The sequence below is a fragment of the Pinus tabuliformis genome, chromosome 9 (genome assembly GCF_031772625.1).
Source record: "Pinus tabuliformis cultivar Carrire ecotype Pingquan chromosome 9, CPIR1, whole genome shotgun sequence".
Lineage (NCBI taxonomy): Eukaryota > Viridiplantae > Streptophyta > Pinopsida > Pinales > Pinaceae > Pinus > Pinus tabuliformis.
Window position 1 is genome coordinate 1357201171 of NC_142307.1, and position 23761 is coordinate 1357224931.

General features: G+C 41.7%; 1 protein-coding gene across 4 annotated transcripts in view; it reads right to left on the reverse strand.

Annotated features, from left to right (window-relative positions):
* The window catches only part of LOC149153543 (uncharacterized), a 387251-nt gene that overhangs the window by 283060 nt on the left and 80430 nt on the right, over positions 1–23761 (reverse strand). For all 4 annotated transcript variants that reach the window (XR_016262915.1, XM_089440848.1, XM_089440849.1 and 1 more), the window contains exon 2: positions 21050–21192. Coding sequence is in view for 3 of the 4 variants with exons in the window: in XM_089440848.1 (XP_089296974.1) it covers positions 21050–21192 (143 nt within the window). In the remaining variant the exon portion in view is untranslated. The remainder of the gene's footprint in view (positions 1–21049; positions 21193–23761) is intronic.

Genomic DNA, 23761 nt, shown 5'->3' on the forward strand with positions numbered 1-23761 from the left:
TGCACATTTCTGGAGAGGAATACAGAGCCTTCTTTCCCCAGATTGCGCAATGTTGTCTCACAGTGAAGGCAGAGTCCGGACCAAGGTTGGTCTGACTCGTCGAAGGGCAACTGAAAGCAAATATGACAGTTGATGCATGGCGAGACTTAGTGAAAGTAGAAGTGATTAGCAGTGCATGCAAACATGAATGAAAGTTTAAGCAAACAAATCAACATGCATGTGGGTGAGGCGAGTCGCCGAATCAGCGACCGTTCGTGAAAAACAGTTTCATGCATGCGACAGCAGTGAGATGTCAACGAAAACTGATATAGTGCTAGGACAAGCTAGTATACATGTAAACGACAACAAGCGTTCAAAGGAATCAAGAAAATAGTACTCATACAAGCAAAAACACAAAAAGCGACAGAAATGAAACACAAGGCATGGAAAGTGGGCACCGGCATACCCCAAAACAGTTGAGCCGAATGTGCCGATTGCTACTAGATGTGATATGGGATGTCAGAGTTGTAAGGTTGATGTGAGGAGTGAGCTCTGCAGCGTCCATTTGATGAGTTTTGATAACATCGAGTTTGTGACACGCATGCCACAAATCTAGGGAAAGTGACACTTGGTGGGAGGTTTCTGAAACAATTTTGCATTTAACCCCCCGCTGCTAAAAATATCTCCCGGAAGAGCAAGTCATGCATGCAAGCAAGTCAAGTTTCCTTGGTCTCGGGTGGAACTGGTCAACCGGACTGCTCATGCATGCAGTTGCTCAACTGCTTGAGAAAAATGTGCATTTCTGGCTAGGAGCTAGGTTGACAGCCCAGGAGGTTTGCGCAATTTCTGGGCAGAGCAGCTAATTGCTGCCCAAATTTGCACAAATTTTGGGTTGAGCAACCCTGCTGTGGAAATGCGTGCAATTCCTGTTGGGAGTGTTGGCTGGCAGAATTGCACAATTCTGGAGCCCAGCAAGCTGCCAAACAGAATTTCGCAATTCCTGGAGGGAAGGCTGGTTGCCCTCCAGAAATGCGCAATTTTCTTGGGGAAGCTGCTCAGCCCGCAGCTAGACCAAGTCCGAATGAACAGCCTATGAGGGGAATGCATCAAGTTGTGATCGACATGCTGCCCTTGTGCATGAAAACACCAAAGCTTATGTACTTGACGAAGCAAGACAAGGCATTGTGAAAGGTTGGGAGGGAGGCTCCAAATCGGGCTAAGGCAAAATTTTGAAGGGTGGTTGTAGCTGCTAAAACACTTGGCGACACACTGGTAGAACTCCAGCTCTCTGAATGGACCTTATTCGTGAAAAACAAGTCTAACACCTCCGAAAGTATTGTTCAATTCTCAGCTCACCTTGGTTTCACACTAGCTTGATTGTAAAATGTAGCAACTGCCAAGCTCTTAGTCAATTGACACACATTCCAAGCCAAGGCAACACAGTTGTTTCGATTGGGGTTGAGGGGTATATTGGTGCACAAGCAGTATAGTCGTCAGAGTCTTAGTTTCATCTCTAGTGTTGCTCCACTGCCAATAGGCCTGGATAGTACCTCGGCAGAGTCACATAGGAACACAAGCAGGGCTCTGCTGCTAGTGAGCCTAGTTAATACTCCAGCAAAGTTACTTGTATCACCTCCCTGCGCAGGAAGCCTTTCTCTTCTTTCGCCTTATTCATTTTTCATTTTGAATTTTTTGACTTTACTTTTTTTCATTTTTTCATCTTTCACTGTGCATAGTACAGAGCGGAAGAGGGATCCCAACTTATTGAGAGCAGAACAGGTTGTTCCAACGGAGAAGTAGTTTATTGTATCGCTGACGTGACTGTTAAGCTTTTCCCCCTCACCATACTCTACTTGACTGAGTTGACAAGGGTTAACCCAAAAACAACTGACTAGAGAAGGTGACACTAGTTAGCGTGCAAGCGTTGTGTTTTCACCAAGGTTCACTTCGAACAGTATGTGTTTTCCTTCGACGTATCATGGACTAAAAGCAACAAGTTCATCATACAGAGGCAGGATGACAGATAACCAAGTAGTGATAGTTGTACAAGCCCTCTTGTACCTCACCCAACTCATTTCAAGACTCATACATGGTTTCATGGGAAACTAATCTACGAACAAAACAAGCGAACTGACAAACAACAAAGCAAAGCAAGAGCAGAAGCAAAAGTGAAAGCAAAGCAAGTAAGCAAACAAGCAAGCAAACAAACCAACAAATAAAGCGAGTAAGCAAACAAGCATGCAGGCAAATTGACTGAAAACAAACACTACTCCTACTCCTAAACTAACGGTGCATGGGCCTGATCATGTGAAGTGATATTTCCAATGCAGCCACCGGCGCATTGGTTGACCCATGTTGGTGAAGGCTTGGTCCGCGAGCAACCCAGTTGTGCGAACCAACAAGCAAGAAAGATATAACAATGAAGACAACCACACTTTGTGTTTGACAGTGCCCACAGGACATAAGTGAGTGCAAGTGCATGATGAGCAGTTTGTGGACTTATCATGGTGTTGTGTGACACTGCGTGCAACTTTGAAGCACAAGCACACTCTTGACTGAGACATGCAAGCAAATGAAAGAAACAAAGAGTTTTGTGTCGTACACGTGTGCTTGCAATGTAAGATTCCTCCAATGCATGAGCGATGGGATCGTGCAGTTTGAGTGGAGGAAGTATGATTTGTGTGTGAGATGGATCTTCAATGCATACAGATGAGTGATGAGGAGCCTTGTGTGATTGAACAGTTTCATGGTCAGAAGTGAAACTAACCCCAAGAGAGCGAGGGCCTAACATAACCATCAGCTCGGGCTGAAGTGCCTCGACAATCTTGGGTGTTTCAACTTCATCATCAGATAGATCATCATAAACCGGCGGCTTCGAAAGATCAATTGTGATAGATTCATGATCATGATCAAATACGGAAACATGGATCACGACCGCCACGATCAGAAAAATCAATGATTTCATCGGCATCCTCATCATCAGATGGATCAAACAGAGGGGTAGATGAAAAGCAAACAAACTCATCCTCTGTGTTTCCGGAAAATAGAGATGAGAGATCAAGTGGATTTTCACTGAATAACTTATCCTCTCCATTGTCGAATGATGGACCATCATCCGGTGAGTCCTGCGAATGATCAACAATGGGTGCATCCGTGGATGAAGACACACATGCGAAATCGTGGATGGCAGGTTCACCAAAGATGTTAGGAAAGAATGGAGGGGGCTCGGACAGAAGGGAGTTCTCCTTCGTCGAGTGTTGATGCTCAACCTCCCACTCATATTCTTCATGAATGATAGCGCATGTTGGTTGTGCAACACCAACTCCGTCAGTGGCTTGTTCCTCGTTCACAACAAGTGAAGAGTCCGGAATGGATAAACACAAGACTGTATCATCTGGAGGAACACCCGAGTGTGAAAACGGAGGTCGTAGAGCAGAATGCATATGAGAACTCGAAGCACTCACAACCAAATCTGCGCGAAAATTGAGTGAAGTGATGTTGGTAGAATGTGAAAGATGAACTGGTGTGTGAGAATGATCTTCAACATCACTCAACAGTGGTGGAGCTGTTGAATGAGAGGAAGGTGGACAGTCAGTCGACACAGTGACCGCATCCACATGAGATTGCACAGCTCCATCAATGAAGAATGTTGACCGAGGCTTGATCTCAAGCTTCTTCTTGGGACGGGCAGATTTCTTGAGGCAATACTCGAACCGATCCCAAAGATAGGCAAATTTCATTTGGCTCCTTGGAGCTTGAAACTGCAAGTCACAAAAGCGCTGCCAAAAATCAATAACCAATTAATGTGGAGCCTTCTGTTGCGGTAACAGTTTTCAATCAAGATGGTCTGGATCGAAATGATAGAAAGTGTCTTCAATGAGATCACATAAATGCTAAAGTGAGTACACGCTGTCAGCCGGCAGGCTGAGCAGCCATCGACATGGAGATTTGCGAAGTGTGTGTGCAAGCAGCAAGTTGGCCTGTTCGTCAGGACTCAGAACACCCATCTTCCTCATGAAGCATGCAAAGAAATTCGTGTAAGTACTTAGGTCAAGCCACTTCGCCTTCACCATCATACGTGTAAGTGGACAATAGATCGAAAAACTCACTCGTGATGGAGACATCTTCACGATTCCAAAAACATCGTGGAGGGACAAGAGTGCAAGAATCCATGAAAGGCATGCAAAGGTTCAAAACTGGATGAGAGGACACAGCTTGTCACCTGGCCCTCCTTTTAGCGCCAGAAATGTTGACAGTGTCGGACCTGCCAACATGTCAAGGAGATCTCCCCAGTAAGAAGTCACAATTAGACCTCAGACCGTTTGGTGTAGGAGTCCCAGCAGTGGGTCGTAAAGCAATGCCTTGACCGCGATGTTGCACAGAGGCAAGTAAGATAACTCTATTGGTAGCAAGGGTGTGACCGTTGCAGTGAGTCAAGGAAGGTGCATGAGAGGTTCCTAACACAGGTGGGTTGAGATGAGTGCGCCCCTTAGCAACCTGTAAGTGTACTCAGCTGGGAAGGAACACATGAGCGAAGATGCATCACAAGCTGGAAAGCAGGTCAGTCCGGCAATCCAAAGTGATGGTTAAAACAACAGCACATCTGCAACAAGATTCATATAATTGCATACAAAAGTGTTCATACACAACTACGTAAGTTAAACAACATATATTGCTACAACAACCGGAACAGTCCAACTACAATAACAACATATGCATGAAAATGTGTTGGTTCTTATTATATAGAGAAGTGTCAGTTCCAATCATACAATACATCCATGTAAACCTGCTAGCCCCAACAGTGGAACGTTACAGCCACATCTGCTTGCTCCTCCAAAGAGATGAACTAGCTTTGTGCAGTGGAGAAGCCAAGGCGCATTACAATATTGTCCAAGCTCTTTCCAAGATAGTCTTATCAGAAGCTTGGCGGACCAAAAGCCTCTACAATGAGTTATGGGGGACTATTTATAGCAAAGGGTGGGGTGACCCTTAACATTCCCATTTTTGACAGTTCATCTACCCTCATGACTCTTCATCTACTCTATGACTGTTACATCCAACTATTGACACTTGACTTACACTTGACATGCGTTACATTACAATGCACATGTACTCATGTGAGACAACATGGCTTGAGCAAGCCATGCAAGACATCACTGACACTTGGTCCATTGTGATGAGACCAACTCTTTGGCATGCTTGTGATGGTGAAGGTGGTGAGCTGATGCCAAGCTTGGTCGTCCGTGATGGTGTGCATGCACCTCATGGTGACATCTTGTTGAAGCGAACTCTTGCCTCCGTTGCAACTGGTGCATTGGTTCGACTCCTTCATCCAACTCGTCTGCTAACATGCACATGGTCTTCTTGGGTGCGGCTGAACCGGCAACACACTGATGCATAGTGTCCATGTTGATCTTCAAGTGTGTGCTAGTGGTCATGCGCATCAACTTGCCGAAGTACATGTTCAGCTCCAGTTGGACTTGCTTCTTGTCTTCGCCTTGGTGAGTGTGCTGAATGGGTTGGATTGCATGCGTGTGCACAATGACATGCATGTTGTTGAATCCCTTCCAAACAAAACTGCTCACCATGTCTACTCCGTGCCAGCTACTGGAATGGATCTTTAACTTGTACAGGCGCAATTTCATCCGTGAGTGCATGTTGCGCCCACTGTTCTTGTTCTTGCTGCAACTCATTCATCTGTCTGTGCAACTCCATGTTCTTCCTTGAGTTGCTGCTTCAGCACATGCAACTCCTTTATTCCATTATCTATCTTCGTGCAATCTTCATGTCGCGCCGTCACCTCATAGCCTGAGTCTCCAAAGTTGCTTCCATCATCAGTGGATTTGCTTGTTCTTGCAACTTTGTTTCACCTCTGTGTTGTCAACAACCTTCCTCTTGCATTCGTTGTGTTCGCTACGTTCGCTGCATTCGTTACGTTCGTTGCATTCGTTGTGTTCGCTGCATTCGTTGAGTTCGGTATGTTGCCTTCAGCTGTTGTTCATGATGCTGCTCGTTGTGATATCTTAATGTTCTTGTCTCTGAACAACTTGATATATTCGTGACTAGGCAAGCTCATAGACATTTGATCGACTGCATCTCCAAGTGTGCTCTGAACGGTGTCTTCGACTCTGCCCGCTTGGAAACCATTGTACCTGCACTGCTGAGAGGTAGATGAACACCTGCAATACCTGGAGACATGACAACACTCGTGGCAAGCAATCTGTCAGTCGAAAACCAAAATGAACTTGAGAACTAACTTTCAACATACCTGTGTGACTTAGTCGATCATGAAGGTTGCACAATTTCAGCTGGGCCGTCGGGAGACTAACTACCAAGACTGCGAAAGGCACAGTTTGGGCTGCTGTGAGACTACCTGACTGCTGGAACTGCGCAATACACAGTCCAGTCTGGCTGCTGACTACTGGAATTGCGCAATGTGCAATCTCAACGAGCAATCGCTGCAAGCTCGGTGACTACATTGCACAATTTTCTTGGCTAGCAGTCACTGTCCCTCAAAAATGCAGAAAACAGTCCTGGAGGACAGTGCCTAAGCAGAAATGCGCATTTCTGGAGAGGAAGACAGAGCCTTCCTTCCCTAGATTGCGTAATGTTGTCTCAGTGAAGGCAGAGTCTGGACCAAGGTTGGTCTGACTCGACGACAAGCAACTAAAAGCAAATATGACAGTGGATGCATGGCGACACTTAGTGACAGTAGAACTGATTGACAGTGCATGCAAACATGAATGAAAGATTCAGTAAACAGATCAACATGCGTGTGGGTGAGGCGAGTCGCCAAATTGGCGACACTTCGTGAAAAACAATTTCATGCATGCGACAGCAGTGAGATGTCAACAAAGATTGATACAATGTGAGGACACACTAGTATACATGTAAACGACAGCAAGCGTTCAAAGATATCAAGCAAACAATACTCATACAAGCAAAAACACAAAAAGCAACAAAAATACAACACAAGGCATGGAAAGCGGGCTTACCCCAAAACAATTGAGCTGAATGTGCCGATCGCTCCTAGATGTGATGTGGGATGTTAGAGTTGTAACGTTGATATGAGGAATGAGCTCTGCAGCGTCCAGTTGAACTCATTCCTCAAATCTAGGGAAAGCGACACTTGGTGGGAGGTTTCTGAAACGATTTTGCATGTAACCCTCAATGGCTAAAAATAGCTCCCTGAATCATGGGATGCCTTTTGCATGTTGCCTTTGGATATTCAGGGAAGAGCAAGTCATGCATGCAAGTCAATTTTCCTTGGTCCCGGGTGGAAGTGGATAACCGTACTGTTCATGCATGCAGCTGCTCAACTGCTTGAGAAAAATGCGCATTTCTAGCTGGGAGCTGGGTTGACTGCCCAGAAGGTTTGCGCAATTTCTGCGCAGAGCAACTGACTGCTACCCAGATTTGCGCAAATTCTGGGCTGAGCAGCCTTGCTGGGGAAATTTGCGCAATTCCTACTGGGAGTGTTGGCTGGCAAAATTGCGCAATTCTGGAGCCCAACAGGCTGCCAGACAGAATTGCGCAATTTCTGGAGGGAGCATTGGTTGCCCTCCAAAAATGCACAATTTTCTTAGGGAAGCTGCTCAGCCTGCAGCTGGACCAAGTCCGGGTGAATAGCCTGTGAGGGGAATGCATCAAGTTGTGATCGACAGGCTGCCTTTGTGCATGAAAACACCAAAGCTTGTGTACTTCACGAAGCAAGGCAAGGCACTGTGAAAGGTTGGTAGGGAGGCTCCAAAACGGGTTAAGTCAAAATTTTGGAGGGTGGTTGTAGCCACTACAACACAGTGAAAAATTACTAACACAAATTACAAGCTTAAGAAAGACGAGAAGTCTTTGGAAAATAAGGTACAACAGCTTGTTGAGAAGGAGACTTCGAAATCTTCAAATAAAGAATTTCAAGTTGAAGAAAATGAAATGAATACCAATCCAGTGAATATCACAACTCGAGAAGAAGACAAGCCAGTTAAAGGAAATACACACTCAGATGTTGAGATGATGAAAATTCCAAGTGAAGATTTTGTAACCAACTCGACAACATCAGAACCTAAAGTAAATTTGAATCTTGCCACGCACATGATAAGGGAAAGACAAACCAAAAGAACTCCTTATCTACATCCGAATCACAAGAACAGACATCTCAATCAATCTACGAATTTGTATCACTCAAAACATAAACACAAACTTATGTTCCAAAGAATACTGAAGTTTGCATAATCCAGTCCTCTTATAACAATTCATCACAAGTTTCCAAAAACTGCAAAATTTCACAGAAGATTGATTTAGGATGGTCAGATCCATTCTCAGTTCGACAATTTTGTCTATCACTCAAAGGATCATATCGTCTTGTATCGACGAAGATGACAGTTCGGAGACAAGAAGACATTCAAAACAAAAAAAGAGATCAAGCCTTTTCATCAGTAAACTTTGAGGACAAAGCTTTTTGAAGAGAAAGACAATGTTATGAATAAAATATATATAAAAGAATACAAATACTGTAAATAACAATAATGATGATTAATGATTAATTAACTAATAATTAGTAGTGAAGAGGCATGTCTCTATGGACATGACCATTCGTGAAAGGGTACCTGCCTATCTATATATACATGACCCTCAGTTGTAAGCAAATCATCTCACTTGTATTCAAATATTCTTATTTATAGACAAGTGCTCACTCACATAGAATCTGCAACCTACCTGTTTTGATTTGCTGGTGTATTTGGCTTCAAAGGAATAAAATCATATTCACTGACATTGTTCCCTGTTGGGCACTAGCCACTGCACATCTCATAACTTCATTTCAATGCATCCCGGAGGATGCTCGTGAACCTATTGCTCGCATCATCACTACAGAAATTATCGACCATGCTACTCCATGGGCATACTTTGATGGCTCGGCACAGCATCATGGCTGTGGAGGAGGAATCCTCCTGCATATCTCAAATACCCATTTCTATAAGATCCAGATGGGACTGGGTGGAGGGACAAACAAATATGCAGAACTCATTTCCCTCCATCACTTATTATTTTTTGCACTTGTAAAAGGATGTTGTCGTTTACAGATTTTTGGTGACTCACAGATTATCATAAAATGGTTTAATCAACAATTTGCATGTCACACACACACACACTCCGACATGTTTTGGATGATTTGTTGACTTGGGGTAGCATCGGATGTGCTCTAACCATGAAAATTGGGGGAGAAGCTAAAGCACATGAGATCTCTAAGACCCAGAAATGGTTTGGACAGATTCTAACTGGTTTGGGAGATATTAAAATAATTAATATTTTTAATGGAGTTCCTAAGTCTAAACTTAGGAAAAATAAAATATTAATGGGTATTAATATAAATTGGGTTAGAAGGGTCCAAAAATCATGGATCAAGCCAAATCTAATCTTAGCTGTTGATTAGAGATTTAATCTCAATCGTTGATGGACCAACGAGAAAAGTATAAGAGGAGGCTTGAGGGTTAGTTGGAAAACACACCAAGAGAGATCAAGAATTCAATTTTCTGAGGTAGGGTTTGCTGAGGAAATTGAGTGAGTGGTCTGAACTGCAGCTGAGGGGCAGTGAATAGATAGCAGAGAGGCAGAGTTAGTACCAGGAGGATCAGCGCATAGTCGTGAGTGGTTAACGGAGAGCCAGCTAGAGGCTACGCAAAGGCAGCGAGTGGCCACGCAGAGGCAACCAGGAGCTGCGCAGAGCCAGAGAGGGCCAACGTGTGAGACGCAGAGGTCTAGGGGCTGACGCAGAGGCTCCAAAAGCTGACGCAGAGCCCAAAGAGGCTGACGCAGGGCCAGACAGGCTGACGCAGGGCCTAAAGGCGGCGCTAGGAGAATTTCATGGGACAAACTAAGAGCTGGAGAGCTGGATAGGGTGACAGTCCCTATCAGAGTGACACAGAGCAGCAGAAGTTGCATTGTTGTTGTGGGATCGTTCATCCGGTAATTTAGCCAGAATATTTGTCTCCGACTGAGGTACTACTGCCGAGGGCATTCTCTGTTGGGTGACCCATTTCTAGCACCCAAGTTGTATTCTGAAACTGCATAATAATAAAACCCTCGAATAGTTGCACCGAAACAAGATAACTGAAGGCATCAGCTGAGTTGAGCAGTAGCAGCAAGAACAGCTGTCCCAAGTGACAGAAGTTGTTCCTAGTAGAAAGCAGCTACGAAGGGGTGACGTAGAGGACCTGCGTCATCTGTTCGATCCAGGAGGAGGATCAGCGCACAGGCAGAGAGGAGCAGACCTGACCTACGCAGTGCCCGGTCATCTTTCTCAGTCAGGAAGGATCGACGTTGTGGCCAGGAGTTGCAAATTTTTCCAGTGTTGGGATTGCGCAGAGGCTAGAGGCTCAGTCCTTCAAGTTGTTGGGGTATAGGAGGCTGCAGATAACTTGCAGAGAGAAGCTAGTGAGGTACTGTGGTCAGAACAATACCTAACAGGGCAATACCAAGGAGGAGGGATTTCCAGAAAGGAAATCGAGACTCAAAGCGAGTCGAACCGAGGACTTCCAGGAGGGAAGTAAAGAGACTCAGAGGAGTCGGAAGAAGAGCAGCAAGATGGCAATGAATGGGCTGAGAGATCAGGATAGACTAGACGGAGCTTCCAACTTCATAGTTTGGAAGGCCAGGATCTTGTCCATTCTAGACAGGTATTGCATCAACCACTTCGCCTTGAAAACGATAGCGATCCCAATTGACCCAGCTGAAAATGAGAAGTACGAGGAGGCAATGGCCAGGGCAAAGTGCATCATCCTTGATGGGGTCAAGGATCATGTGGTGCTGCATATTGAGAAGGGCACGGCAAATAAGATATGGGAAGCCCTGTAGAAATTGTACCAGCACACTTCCGTGCAAAGAAAGATGTTACTTGAAAATCAGCGGCGGTTATACCAGATGCAGAAGGGAGAGCAGATAGATGTCTTCCTCGGTGGATTGAAGGAGATCCGTGATCAGCTAACTTCCATAGGGGCCACGCTGGATCAAGAACTGATGGTGAGGACCGCATTGAACGCAATCTTAGAGGATTAGGAGGTAGTTGTCCAAAGCATACTAGGTAGGTTGAGCCTTCCATATTGGGAGGAACTGTGGGTGGCTCTTCGTCACGAAGAGATCAGACAAGTGACCAAGGGGGGACGTAGCGGAAAAGGGGTCAGAATCAAGGAGGAAGAAGAAGATGCAACTCTCGCATTTGTGGGAAAGCAAGAAAAGAGGAATAAGAAGGACCTCTCCAAGGTCAAGTGCTTCCATTATGGGGGAACTGGGTCACTATGCGAACCAATGTCATAGGAAGAAGAGCAAGGGAGAGGCTTTTGAGACCAAGGCAGTGCCAACGAGGGCGGAGAAAGAAGCTAAGACTGATGACGATTGTGCCATGAGTGCTCATGTGCCACTTAAGAACAAGTGGGGAGACATCGATCTGTAGTCATGAGGACTACAGACAATGAGGGACAGGATCCTTGAGGTACCCAACCTCCTGGATTATACCTTGCTACAGGAGCCCCGAAGAGGAGTAGCAAGACTGGAAGATGTCAGTAGGGACGGATGCGGCTGAAGCAGCAGAGAGTGCTACAGTGCAGGAGTCCCGGGACAGCGCAGAGGCTAGTAGGATGCAACAGTGCGAGAAGCACTAGAGTATTGCACCAATGCAGGATGGCACGGAGAGGTGTGCAATGGTGCGAGATTCATGAAGTTGTTGCAGCAGCACAGAGGTCAGTAGAGGGAGCACTTGCTAGCGGCAGAGGGAGCTTCAGCATCGGGAGAGTTTCTAGCCTAACAAGGATGTTAGAGTTGGGTGGATCAGTTACTTCCTTCTCAGTAACTGGGTTGCAATGCAGCAATTAGCAGTGGCAGTGCTATGGGCAGCATGATGCAGCGTGAGGAGAAGGGGATGCAGTGTAGATGCAGCAGTTGTAGTGGCAGGGCCATGGGCAGCAACATGGATGCAGAGGGAGTTGTTGTACAGATGCAGCAGTGGCAATGGCAGTGGCAGAGTCATGGGCAACAGTACATGATGCAACAGTGCAGAGGATGTTGGGCGGGGAGGCTTAGCATCAACACAGGGACCGATGTTGGATGATCAGGGTGATACTCCCAGTGAGGAGTATTACTAGAGCAGATTCCTCGCTAAGAGGGAGTGTTGATTTGGGGTAGCATCAGATGTGCTCTAGCCATGAAAATTGGTGGAGAGACTAAAGCACATGACATCTCCAAGATCCAGAAATGGTTTGGACAGATTCTAACCGATTTGGAAGATATTAAAATAATTAATATTTTTAATGGAGTTCCTAAGTCTAAACTTAGGAAAAATAAAATATTAATGGGTATTAATATAAAACTGGATTAGAAGGGTCCAAAAGTCATGGATCAAGCCAAATCTAATCTTAGTCGTTGATTAGAGATTTAATCTCGGTCGTTGATGGACCAACGAGAAAAGTATAAGAGGAGGCTTGAGAGTCACTTGGAGAACACACCAAGAGAGATCAAGAATTTGATTTTCTGGGCAGGGTTTGTTGAGGAAATCAAGTGAGTGATCTAAGCTGCAGCTGAGGGGCAGTGAATACATAGCAGAGAGGCAAAGTTAGTACTAGGAGGATCAGCGCAGAGTCGTGAGTGGTTGACGAAGAACCAGCTAGAGGCTATGCAGAGGCAGCCAGTGGCCACGCAAAGGCAACCAAGGAGGTATGCAAAGCCAGAGAGGGCCAGTGTGTGAGACGCAAAGGGTCTAGGGGCTAACGCAGAGGCTCCAAAAGCTGACGCCAAGCGCAGAGAGGCTGACGCAGGGCCTAGAGGCAGCACTGGGAGAATTTCATGGGATAGACTAAGAGCTGGAGAGTTGGATAGGGTGACGTAGTCCCTATCAGAGTGATGTAGAGCAGCAGAAGCTGCATTGTTGTTGTGGGATCGTTCATCTGGTAATTTAGCCAGAATATTTGTCTCCGACTGAGAGGTACTATTGCCGAGGGCATTCTCTATTGGATGAGCCATTTCTGGCACCCACGTTGTATTCTGAAACTGCATAATAATAAAACCCTCTGATTAGCTGCACCAGTTTTTCCGCATTGGGTTTTTCTGGGGACATTAGTCCAAAAACAATGGTATCACTTGTGTGCTTGTTTACTTTCAGTTGATGATCTGTATGTGTTGATATTGTACTTGTATTTATTTTCAGTATTTACATGGTAAATAACTTGTTAAGTAATTGAACAAGTAGGAAGAAATAAATCAGATAATACAGGAAGAATTTCTAACAAGTTAAACTTAGAAATTCCAACATGATGCATTGACGTTGAGAACACAGTTTGATTATATTTCTTGTCATCATATATACAGGGAGCGCAACAAAATTTCTGACCAATTATCCAAAGAAGGCACACTCCAGCCAAGGGGGATCTGGTTGATCAGAGAACAACATGACCAGGCTTTCTACAGTTACTACCACCGGCCATACATGGATGTGCAACAGGACAGGGTCCACAGGCCCTAATTTCATGGCATTTTTGGATTTATTTTTGATGTAATTATTTTGTTTATAGTACATCTCATGTCTATATATTTCAGAACTTATCATATGTATTTATCTTATTAGTCTCCCATACTTGGGATTGACTCATTTTTTGACAGAACAGTACAGCAAGTGGCTTATGACCATTATTACTACATATGCTATCAACATCTTCAGCATGTAATTTTCAGAATATCAATGAAAATTATGATTTTTCCATGGGAAAAAGAAATATTCTTATTTATAATTACTTGTCCTGCAATGGATGTCTTTGTCTTTGAAGTGTTTTGAAGATTAATGCAAGGTACGAACTTTGTTCGTTACACAAGGATGCCAAGAATCTTGATGTTATTTTTGAATTCAAGCTTCTGTGATCCATAATATTTTTGACAAAGAATCTTTCAGTAAATATCACATAGGAGAAAATGTCGTCGACGCGTTTCGAACCAACTAGTGTGGTTTTAGCCTATTTGGATTTTATTTCTACTTTAGTAGTGTTGCCGCCTTAATCCACACATAGGGAGAAAATCTCTAATTCCACTTGGTGTGGCCTTGGGGGCAAGTTTCAAGTTGAGGTTGTCACTAAATTCTCAACTGCTTCATCTAGGCTTACTCCTACCGAAGCCAAAGGGGGTGGACCCTAAAGTTGTCTAAGGTTTAGCCAACTTCAAGCAAGCAGGTTAGTTTTTCTAGGAATTAATTACAAAATGACACACTTCAAGATATAATATCCAAATAAATGTTGCAAACATCGGCATCGAGATAAAATCGACAAGGGTTCGGAAAACCAAAAAATCATAAAAATCCGAAAAATATCAGTAAAAATCGGCAAACATCGGTAAAATTAAGATACCATCAAAATATCGGTAAAAATCAACAGACATCGGGTCGACCAAAAAATCGTGATTCCGAGATAAAATCAGGGTGTTATCGAGATGTTCGCAACACTAATCCAAATGAGACGTACAAGTTCAATAAGCAATAAATAGATTCACAAGTATTGAGATGAGACTAGTGCCAAGGAGTAGATGCTTGCTAAAAGAAACAATTCCAAGTGCAGATATAACTCTTGTAGACAACTTGAAAAGTAAACCAAACCCACAAGATAGATGCTTCCAGTGTAGTACTAGCAAATAACCACTTTAATAAATGCCACAAGTATTCATCAACTCAAAGAAATGCTTGGATGGTAATAGAGTTTTCACGAATCGAGTTGCAAAATCAATTCTAAAAAATGGACATATGAAACCAAATTTACATAATGCTACCTTGAAATGTACCTACTTTGTGATGAGTGATGAAATTATCTTGGTTAATTTTAGTTTGAGTTAGGTTATCACTTGGAATTAGATTGATTCAAGGTTACAACATGCAAATTTAATAAGTTTCAATTCAACTTTCCCTTCTGTCCTTATCCTCGCTGGGTTAAGGAAAGATGCAAGGAGGTCCAAAGGAGGAAGCTAAGGCTCTGTGTGCTCCCCGGATTCTCACATGCACCCCACTTGCAAGTAGATCCAACATTGGGTGACCCAACCTGATTTAGCAAGTCAAGTGTTTACCATTCCCCCAATCCCAGAATAAGAAGGCATAGGAGGGAGAGGATCCCTAGCTTAAACTACTTCAACCAACTTGCGTTGGAGGTAATTTTCAATTAGTGCAAGATGGACTAACTATGAAAAGAAATACTTTGCAATGCCAATTTGAAAGAAAATTTGATTAGTGGAACTATAACAGTAATGTAAAAAGCAAGTTAAAATATAATATGCAAAAGAAAAACTATTACAATGGAGAAATAGAAAGACAATGGAAGTAGCTCATGAAATTACTCAAGCTCACTTAGCAGGTTAGATTGCACAATATGTGAAATGAAATGAGAGTTAAAGAGGCTGTGAGTGCATATTAAGTAAAATTCATAAAAGTAAAACTAATGTGGGAGAACAATTTCCAATCTAAATCACTTAAGCAAACTAAAGAGATGAAGCCAATAGCCACTCAAGCAAGCATGCAAGGACACCTTCTCCAATTGGGGAAGGGATGTTGTAATGTTCCAAATGAAAAAATTTGGCGATTTCTCGAAATTTAACTCAAAAATATGCTTCAGATAAAATTTCCATTCATTTAATAGAACATTGCCATGTAAAATATACTAAATAGAGCCTTGCAATTCAATAACACGATGAATAGAAATATTCTCAGATTTTATTATAATAAATAATTGAGGTTTACATGTTGATACAACCAATATAATTGAGATGAAAAAATGGCCTCAAGAATCTGCTCCAATGTTGTATTAGCCCTCCAAAACTAAAGTGAAATGCAACTGCTAGACTCTCCTATAAATTCTGGATGAATTCATCAAGGGGAGAGTTGGGTACTCGCCCACTCTCAGTGAATCAACTGAGGGTTTTTGTCCTGGGCCTACTGTTGAAGCTCAGAACTCTCGGTTCTCCAAACCTCTCCACAAGAAAGAAACTCAACTCCAAGATGTCTTCAAATGGTCTCCTTCTCCTCTTTTATTAGATCTGATGGAGCCCTCTAGAAGCCTTTATTTTATTATTATTTTAATCACTTGGTATCTTTCCCTTCATTTTATTTTAGAGATTAAAAAAAACCTTTTTAATTTGGGAAAATGGTAAATCGGCCACCATCCCTCCTCAGGTCACTGAACATCACTTCCCACCATCTCATCCTGTAGATCGTGTCGTTCTGGTTTCAAAAAGCTATTACACTATGGTGTTCTGTCAAGTATTCCTCCCGGAATGCCACCTTAAGGGTAATTAATTGAGTTAGGCTCAATAATAACCTTGTTTTTCGAAAGTTGTCGGAATGCAACAGAACAAAAAGCAAGTTGTGCGAATGATGGAATATGCCAAGTGAATGCCATCGAACCTCATAAAAACTCCTCAAAACCTCTTCAGAAGCCCCTGGGCGCGCTGATGAAGTAAAGCTACTCCTGTGACCTAGTAGCCTCGAACCCTGGAAGTCCATCTTGACCATGCCATAAGGGATCCCAAAACAAGGAACATGACAAATCCTCCCGCACCAAGATTGCTTTCCCTCAAGCAATCCATATCTGTCGACAAATTTGGCAGTCCTGTGAAACTAAGAACCAATATCTGGATCCCATACAAACCACTACGTGATACCATGCCTCTGTGCCACCCAACCATAAGCAAATACCTTAATGTCCGGATCCAAGACTAAACTATGACTAGTCCTACAATCAATAGATCCTCTTGGATCCCACTGCCACCATGGCCAATCACTAACATCCCTATACCATGGCTCTAATTGTGCTTTGTCTCTAGTTGTAGATGTTGCTCCATCAATCGAATACCAACTCATCACTTCTCTCCAATCCAACCCCTGACACAAACCAATATCAATCCTACTCTTCTGATGTTGGGATGGAATGTTGAAGAGTTGTCAGCTTGTAGCCCACTGCCAATTGAAACATGTGGTATCCCTCACATCTGAGGGCTCTTGTTGCACTATGTCCCTGACCAAAAATATCGCTCCATCAATAGGGTATTGATTCATGACCTCTCTCCAATCCAACCTCTGGCATAGGTCGACGTCAACCCCATTGTACTGATGTTGGGCTAGTGCTATCGGAATATTGATGAACTGTTGGTCCACATCCCACTGCCCACTAAAACATGCAATAACCCTCTCATATAAGGGCTCTTGTTGTATTGTGCCCTTGACTAAGAATGATACTCCATCAATAGGATACCAACTCATGTTCTCCTGCCAATCCAAAGCATGGACACCAATGTAAGGAACAATTCTACTATGTGGATGTTGGTCCACGCTCAACTCATGTTTCTCTACCAGGTCAATCAACAAGATTTGTCTAAGAAATCTTGCCCCTCTCTCTATAATGGGCAAAAGTGGGCAAGTTGTACTACAAGCCCTGTCTATATACTCCTAGAGAGGGTTGCTGCCTGAAAGTACTGCAGTTATGCCAGTTGTCTGTGCATTTGTTTGCTCCTCATCAATGGTTGGTCCAAAAGATGGCTATTCATCCTCCTTTATCATGGGCTCAACATGAACCTCCAACTGGCTCTCCACAAAAGGCTCATCATGCATGTTGTGCATATCATCCTCCTCAGTTGACTCATGCTCCTCTATGTGCTCTCCATGTTGAATCACCAGTCTCTCATCTCACCAGTCTGCTCCCTGATCATCTTCCCTCATGGGAACAATTTGTCCCTCATCATATTCATCCATCTCACATAGATGCATATCAGGGTTGTTGTCAACAACTCCATATGACTGCCCATGCTCCTTAGAGGTATTCTCATTAAAACCCATGGACTCAATTATAGAAGAAGAATCTTCATCCTAAAAGGAATCTCCTCCTGATCTACCCATGTCATCTCCTTGGTGTCACCCAAACATGAGTGGTTAGGCCCCCAAGGTTCCTTGTAGATGAAGCAAAGACCCTTTCTCCTTAGCTCATTCTCATTGCATGATCCACCAATCCTAAGCAGCTCCTCCCTGGTCAACTATCTTCTAAATTACTTTTCGAAAAAAAAAACTTTTTAAAAAAATATCTCAATACCAGGGTTGTTGTCAACAACTCCATATGACTGCCCATGCTCCTTAGAGGTATCCTCATTAAAACCCATGGACTCAATTATAGAAGAAGAATCTTCATCCTAAAAGGAATCTCCTCCTGATCTACCCATGTCATCTCCTTGGTGTCACCCAAACATGAGTGGTTAGGCCCCCAAGGTTCCTTGTAGATGAAGCAAAGACCCTTTCTCCTTAGCTCATTCTCATTGCATGATCCACCAATCCTATGCAACTCCTCCCTGGTCAACTGTCTTCTAAATTACTTTTCGAAAAAAACTTTTTCAAAAAATATCTCAAACTACTTCTCACATGTTCACATTGAACGTGTGAGGAAGTTCCAATTCAAGCTATAATTCTCAACACACAACATCTCTTTAACGAAAGTAATCATGTTCTATAGTGGAGGTTTCATTTCCCATGCATTTTCCACTCCCTCCCATGTTGTGAGCTAGACCCATACAGAAGTGGTTATGGATTCGGATTATCAATCACCAGTCACACTTAAGATTCAAACAAGGTGGGATAATAATAGCCAACACAAGATTTTGGGTATTCCAATGCAAGGAGCATTGCATGAAGGAAAGCAACCATTGTTGAGGTTCAACAGCTGCAAATTTATGGTTTTCTCTGACATTTGCACTCAGCACTGGGTTTGTCATGGTCTAGCAAGTGCCTTGAGGAATGCAATGAGAAAATTGAAGATTTGGGAAAAGACAAAATTTCTACCCCATCTATATAGTTGCAATTGGTATCCCTGGGAGGGTTGATTTAGCAAGGGACTCAATGGATCGAGTCACCCAAAGTATGTCAACAATGAATTTCGAACACAATCATGAAGGGCATTGTATGGGATGTGAAATTACAAACGTTAGAAGGCAATTGCAGCTGCAAGACATTGACATACAATAGCCAAGGTAAGCATTGTTGAATTGGAGGCAGTTATAAGTATTCAAAATGAGAATAGGGATAGAGAGGTCACTTCGTTAATGGAAACAGTTCAACATCAATAGACAAAGACTGCAGAGCTGAGGAAGGAGGTTATTCTGAACAAGCATGTTGTCATTGACTTGGTCACCCTCCAAACAACTATTCTAGCAATGGCACACCTCTTGGCTGGTTCTTTTGGGAGCAAGGATGGAGAGACAGTTCAACAAATTCTAGCTAAAATGAACCACAATATGGCGGGTCTGGTCATGGTGAACATTGATTTAAAACTTTTCTAATTTAGTTTATATGCTTTGTAAAGCATATTTGTTGTGTTATGATCATTGCGCCTTAAAAATAATAAGAAACCAATAATTACAGTACTCTTCAAGGGGGAAATCTTGTTTTACAATGAATACAATGCACAAGACAATATTTGATCATCCTAAGACTAGGTCTCCTTAGTGTATATATAGGAGCCAAAGGGTACAATTATAATAAAATGGGACCATAAGGGGTTCTAGCCTACGTAACAATATAACAAAAGAATTGTAATCATTCAATAACTAGGGCTTAATAAAGGGTTATTGGGTTAACACAGGGCTTAACATGCCCCTCCCCTTCAAAGAAGTGTTGTCCTCAACACTTGACTATCTATGGGTATTTCTGCGTGAACAACTCATCTTCCCATGTTGCTTCTTCCACTAATAGTTTCTTCCATTTGATGATGTCATTAGGAGTTTTTTTAAGGATCTATTTATATAAAAGTACTCAAAATGAGTTTTTTGCTTTGAAAGTTAGAAATTGGGCTTGGAACATTGTCATGTTAATGACAGACAGGGTTATCTCATAATAAGTTTGTATATATATATATATATATATAGATAGGTAAATAATGCATGTGATTAACAAACCAGAACTTGTATGTGCCACCATAGATAGAGTGTCTTTAGGATAGTGTGTGCATCACTAGTTAACCCTATTATGTAGGGTAACCATTATGGAAGTTATTCCCTATGGAGGGGTGTGAGACAAAGGTATTGTTCTAAACAACCCCTTATGCCTCCTTAAGAATTCATAATTGTTACCTTTATTTGAACAATATAAAATTATCTTTTATGAACACCTTTGCTCTTTTACTATTGCTAATGAGGCATTCCTCTGCCCTATTACTTGTAAAATATATCTTTTATGAACACCTTTCCTCTTTTACTATCGTGATTTTGTGGATATTACAAATACATTTATGTTATTGCATATTTATGCATAAACGCTAGCTAAGGTCATTGCAAATCCGGAAAGTCATGCTTGTATGTAAAAATTATATCTCCATGGCCATCCCTCTATTCATGTGACAACACCCATATAGGGTTTCAACTAACGTAAGAAATGCATTATTGCACATTTTCCATTTTTAGAGCTTTGACTAAATTCTACGTTTTCTTGGTTCAAAAGTTTTGGAATTGTAGGTTTGGAAAACACCAAGTTGTGAGGAACCATGTATGTATTTTTTGGAGTATGGATAGAAGTAAATTATTGTGACTTGCAAAATTCAACTACAAAATGAAGCAGAGCATTAAACACTGCATTTAAATAAAAAAGTAATTAAAAAGTATGTTGTAGTGGGAGTGTAGATAAAGTCACGTTGAAGTGACAAGAAAGATTGAAGGTTCAAGTAGGAATAAAAGAAAGAAACAAGAAGAGATATCTGTCCAAATTATGAAAAGTTGCTTCAAAGTTTGTGTCAAACATTGGAAAATGTGTAGGCTTTTCCTCCATAGGTACTTAGCAGTCCAATTAACGTTCTTATGGTCATTTATTGGACATTAATAAACTCATCTCAGCTTACATCTCAATACGTACATCTCCAGTGCCATAGTATTGGTCAACATTCTGAGAAATGTCTTTGGGATGAAGAGGATAAAGGAAAGCAAGACCCACAAACGTATGGGATGATTGATAAACATACTTCCACGTGAGACACCAATCTCAGGGAATAACAATATAAAACATCAATACTCAAAGTAGGAATTAAAAATTTACCGTAACAGTTTGCCCCTTGAGGTCACCCTTCTCAAGTTGGGCAAATTGGTTTCTCTCGACTGAGACAGCTTGTACCATCTGAAATTCCGTTCTCATCTTTTGCAACTTCAAACCATGGAGAGGAGATGATCTCAATCCTTCAGCTGCATCAGACACATTTCCACCATTTTATTATTCCCTAAGTTTACAAAGGCGTCGCCTAAATCACATTTCAATTTTCTCAGATAAAGTTCAACTGATCCAGAATATATTTTTTGTTTAAACACAGTATGTCCTAATCAGAATGACAGTAAATAACTGGTCAGTAAATAAACAATATTTGAATAGGATGCAGCTAAACTTTGGTTCCTCCTAATGGTAATGAATGCAATCTTCAATTGTAAAAGAGAACACAGGGAATTGTACGTGAAATGAAATAATATACTCTATTATCGTTCTAACAAAATACAGTTTGTATTATTAGCCCATATAGCCAAGAATTTCATTTTATTGTGTCAAATAAACCTTTAAAAGCACAAAAACAAAAAACAAAAAATACTCCCACTCAGCTGAAGCCGGTAAGGGGTATACTTATAGCAGCGATAAAACATTTATTTGGAGTGTTTTCGTAGCATTTTTAACTTTGTTTGCAGTTCTACAACTTTTATTGCTCAAGCAAGGGGATATTATTGCAGATTTATGAATTTTTTGCATTATTTTGACATATCTAATCATAAATCTGAAGGTTATTATAGCAGATTTGGACAGGAAAATAGCAGATGTTGAGTATTTTATTGCAGATCAGCAAGTTATATTGCATATTTGAGGTGATATTTCCCCGCAGTAATTCAAGGGTTACCCACTTTTTGGTCGGTAAGAATGCCCACTTATAATTGTGGGTTAATCCCCTTACAAGTCATTAGATGGTGCACAAAGTGATTTCCTTTAGTAACAACTTGACACATGTTAATTCTAAAAATTGCCAATGATTTACCATCGGAGGACAACTTTAACCTTTATACATGTGACAAAGCCTAAGACAGGGAGTATTTTCCAAGTAATTAGAGGTAGGACATGTGATGAATAACTTATGGAATAGGAAGGGGAAAACTTCACGTGTTGACAAAGTAATGTAAGATATTATATAGGTCTTGGACTTTCCCAACCAACTTTAGGATTTACTATAGAACCCTTTTAAGAGGGAGCTTTAGCTATGAGTTACCATTTCCTTGACATTGTTTTGTATTATCCCTTTCTTGCCTTTTTCATTCTTTGTTCACTTTCTTTCTTCCATATATCAAGTCCCTTTTTGCTTTAGATATCTATTGACAAGCATGGGATTAGAGGCATTGGCCTCATAGCAAGGTGGAATAGCTCAAGCTTTATCATTTTCGGCTTTTAATTTTTTTATTTTCTCTTCACCTCTACCATTTTTGGTTTATTTGACTTATGTATTCTTGCTACACCTTTCTGAATGACAATTAAAAAGTCAAACATGAGAAAGAATTTTTTTATGGATAGAATGGAAGTGTAATGGAAAAATGGAAAGCGTTAAGTATGGTTAGGATGTGAAACACACTACCTTAACCAAATAGGAGAAAATTGAAAGAGTACTTTGTAATGTCCCCAAGGGAATAATTGACCCAAGGGACAAAGTAGCCTATGGATCTGCGTAGGCTATAGTACTCGATAAAGGGGAAAACCCAAAGATACCCAATGTTTGGGCAAGGTTGGGGTTGTTGGGGCAAAAAAGCAGTGTTCCACGGGGACACGTCCCCCAAGGTCGAGTGCACGCACCCCTCCCACCCCACGCACCCGGGATGGGGGGACGTCTGGGAAAACGTTTCCCCACGTCCCCCTTTTGGGGAGACGCAAGGGGGGACGTTTCCCCAGTGTGGGGGGCGCCTGGGCACCCCCCCTCAAAATGGGCTATCCGTCCCCCCCTTGAATTTGCTTGTAAACAATGATTTATGATAGGGGAAACCTAGTATTTGATCATATTGCCCTACTAATGCTATGCAATTCATGGTAATGTTAAATTCTTAAAGTAAAAGTGATGTTCTCCTTTATCTTTCATTTTCATCCTTTTACTTAAATTTTTAACATTACCATGAAATGACTCAAGATGTTTGAGAGTGGTTCCAACCTCATTGGATTTCATATGCAGAAAGTAGAATTTTAGATCTCACTCAAAATCCAGTAGACTTAAGAGTTTTTCAGGAATTCAGGATTCGATGGATTGCAATGTTTCCATTGCATTTTGTCATGTACAAGGGTATGGAATTAGTATTTAATCAAGAGCACCAAGCCCTCTGTGTACTTTAGAGTGACTTTTAGACTCATCACTCCACTGTTTTTGAGTTTAGTTATATCAATTTACTATTCCAATCTTTAGATTTCAGTGTCTATTATAGTCTATTTTGCTTCGTACTAATTAGATTCTCTAATGATGAATGATGAATTTTAATTTTAAATCAATTTAGAATTTAGAATGATGAATGAGGAATTTAATTTTTAAATCAATGTAGATTCTAGAATGGTGAATAATGAATGATGAATATGTATCAGAGTATTTCATTATTGAATCTTGTGGTCTACAGATGAATCATGTATGTATTAGTAAGGATGATGAGTATGGATCAATGTACTTCATTACTTAATTCAATTATGTATCTATCATTGTATTTATGCTTTCGTTATTGAATATGAATTTGAAATATATATATATATCTT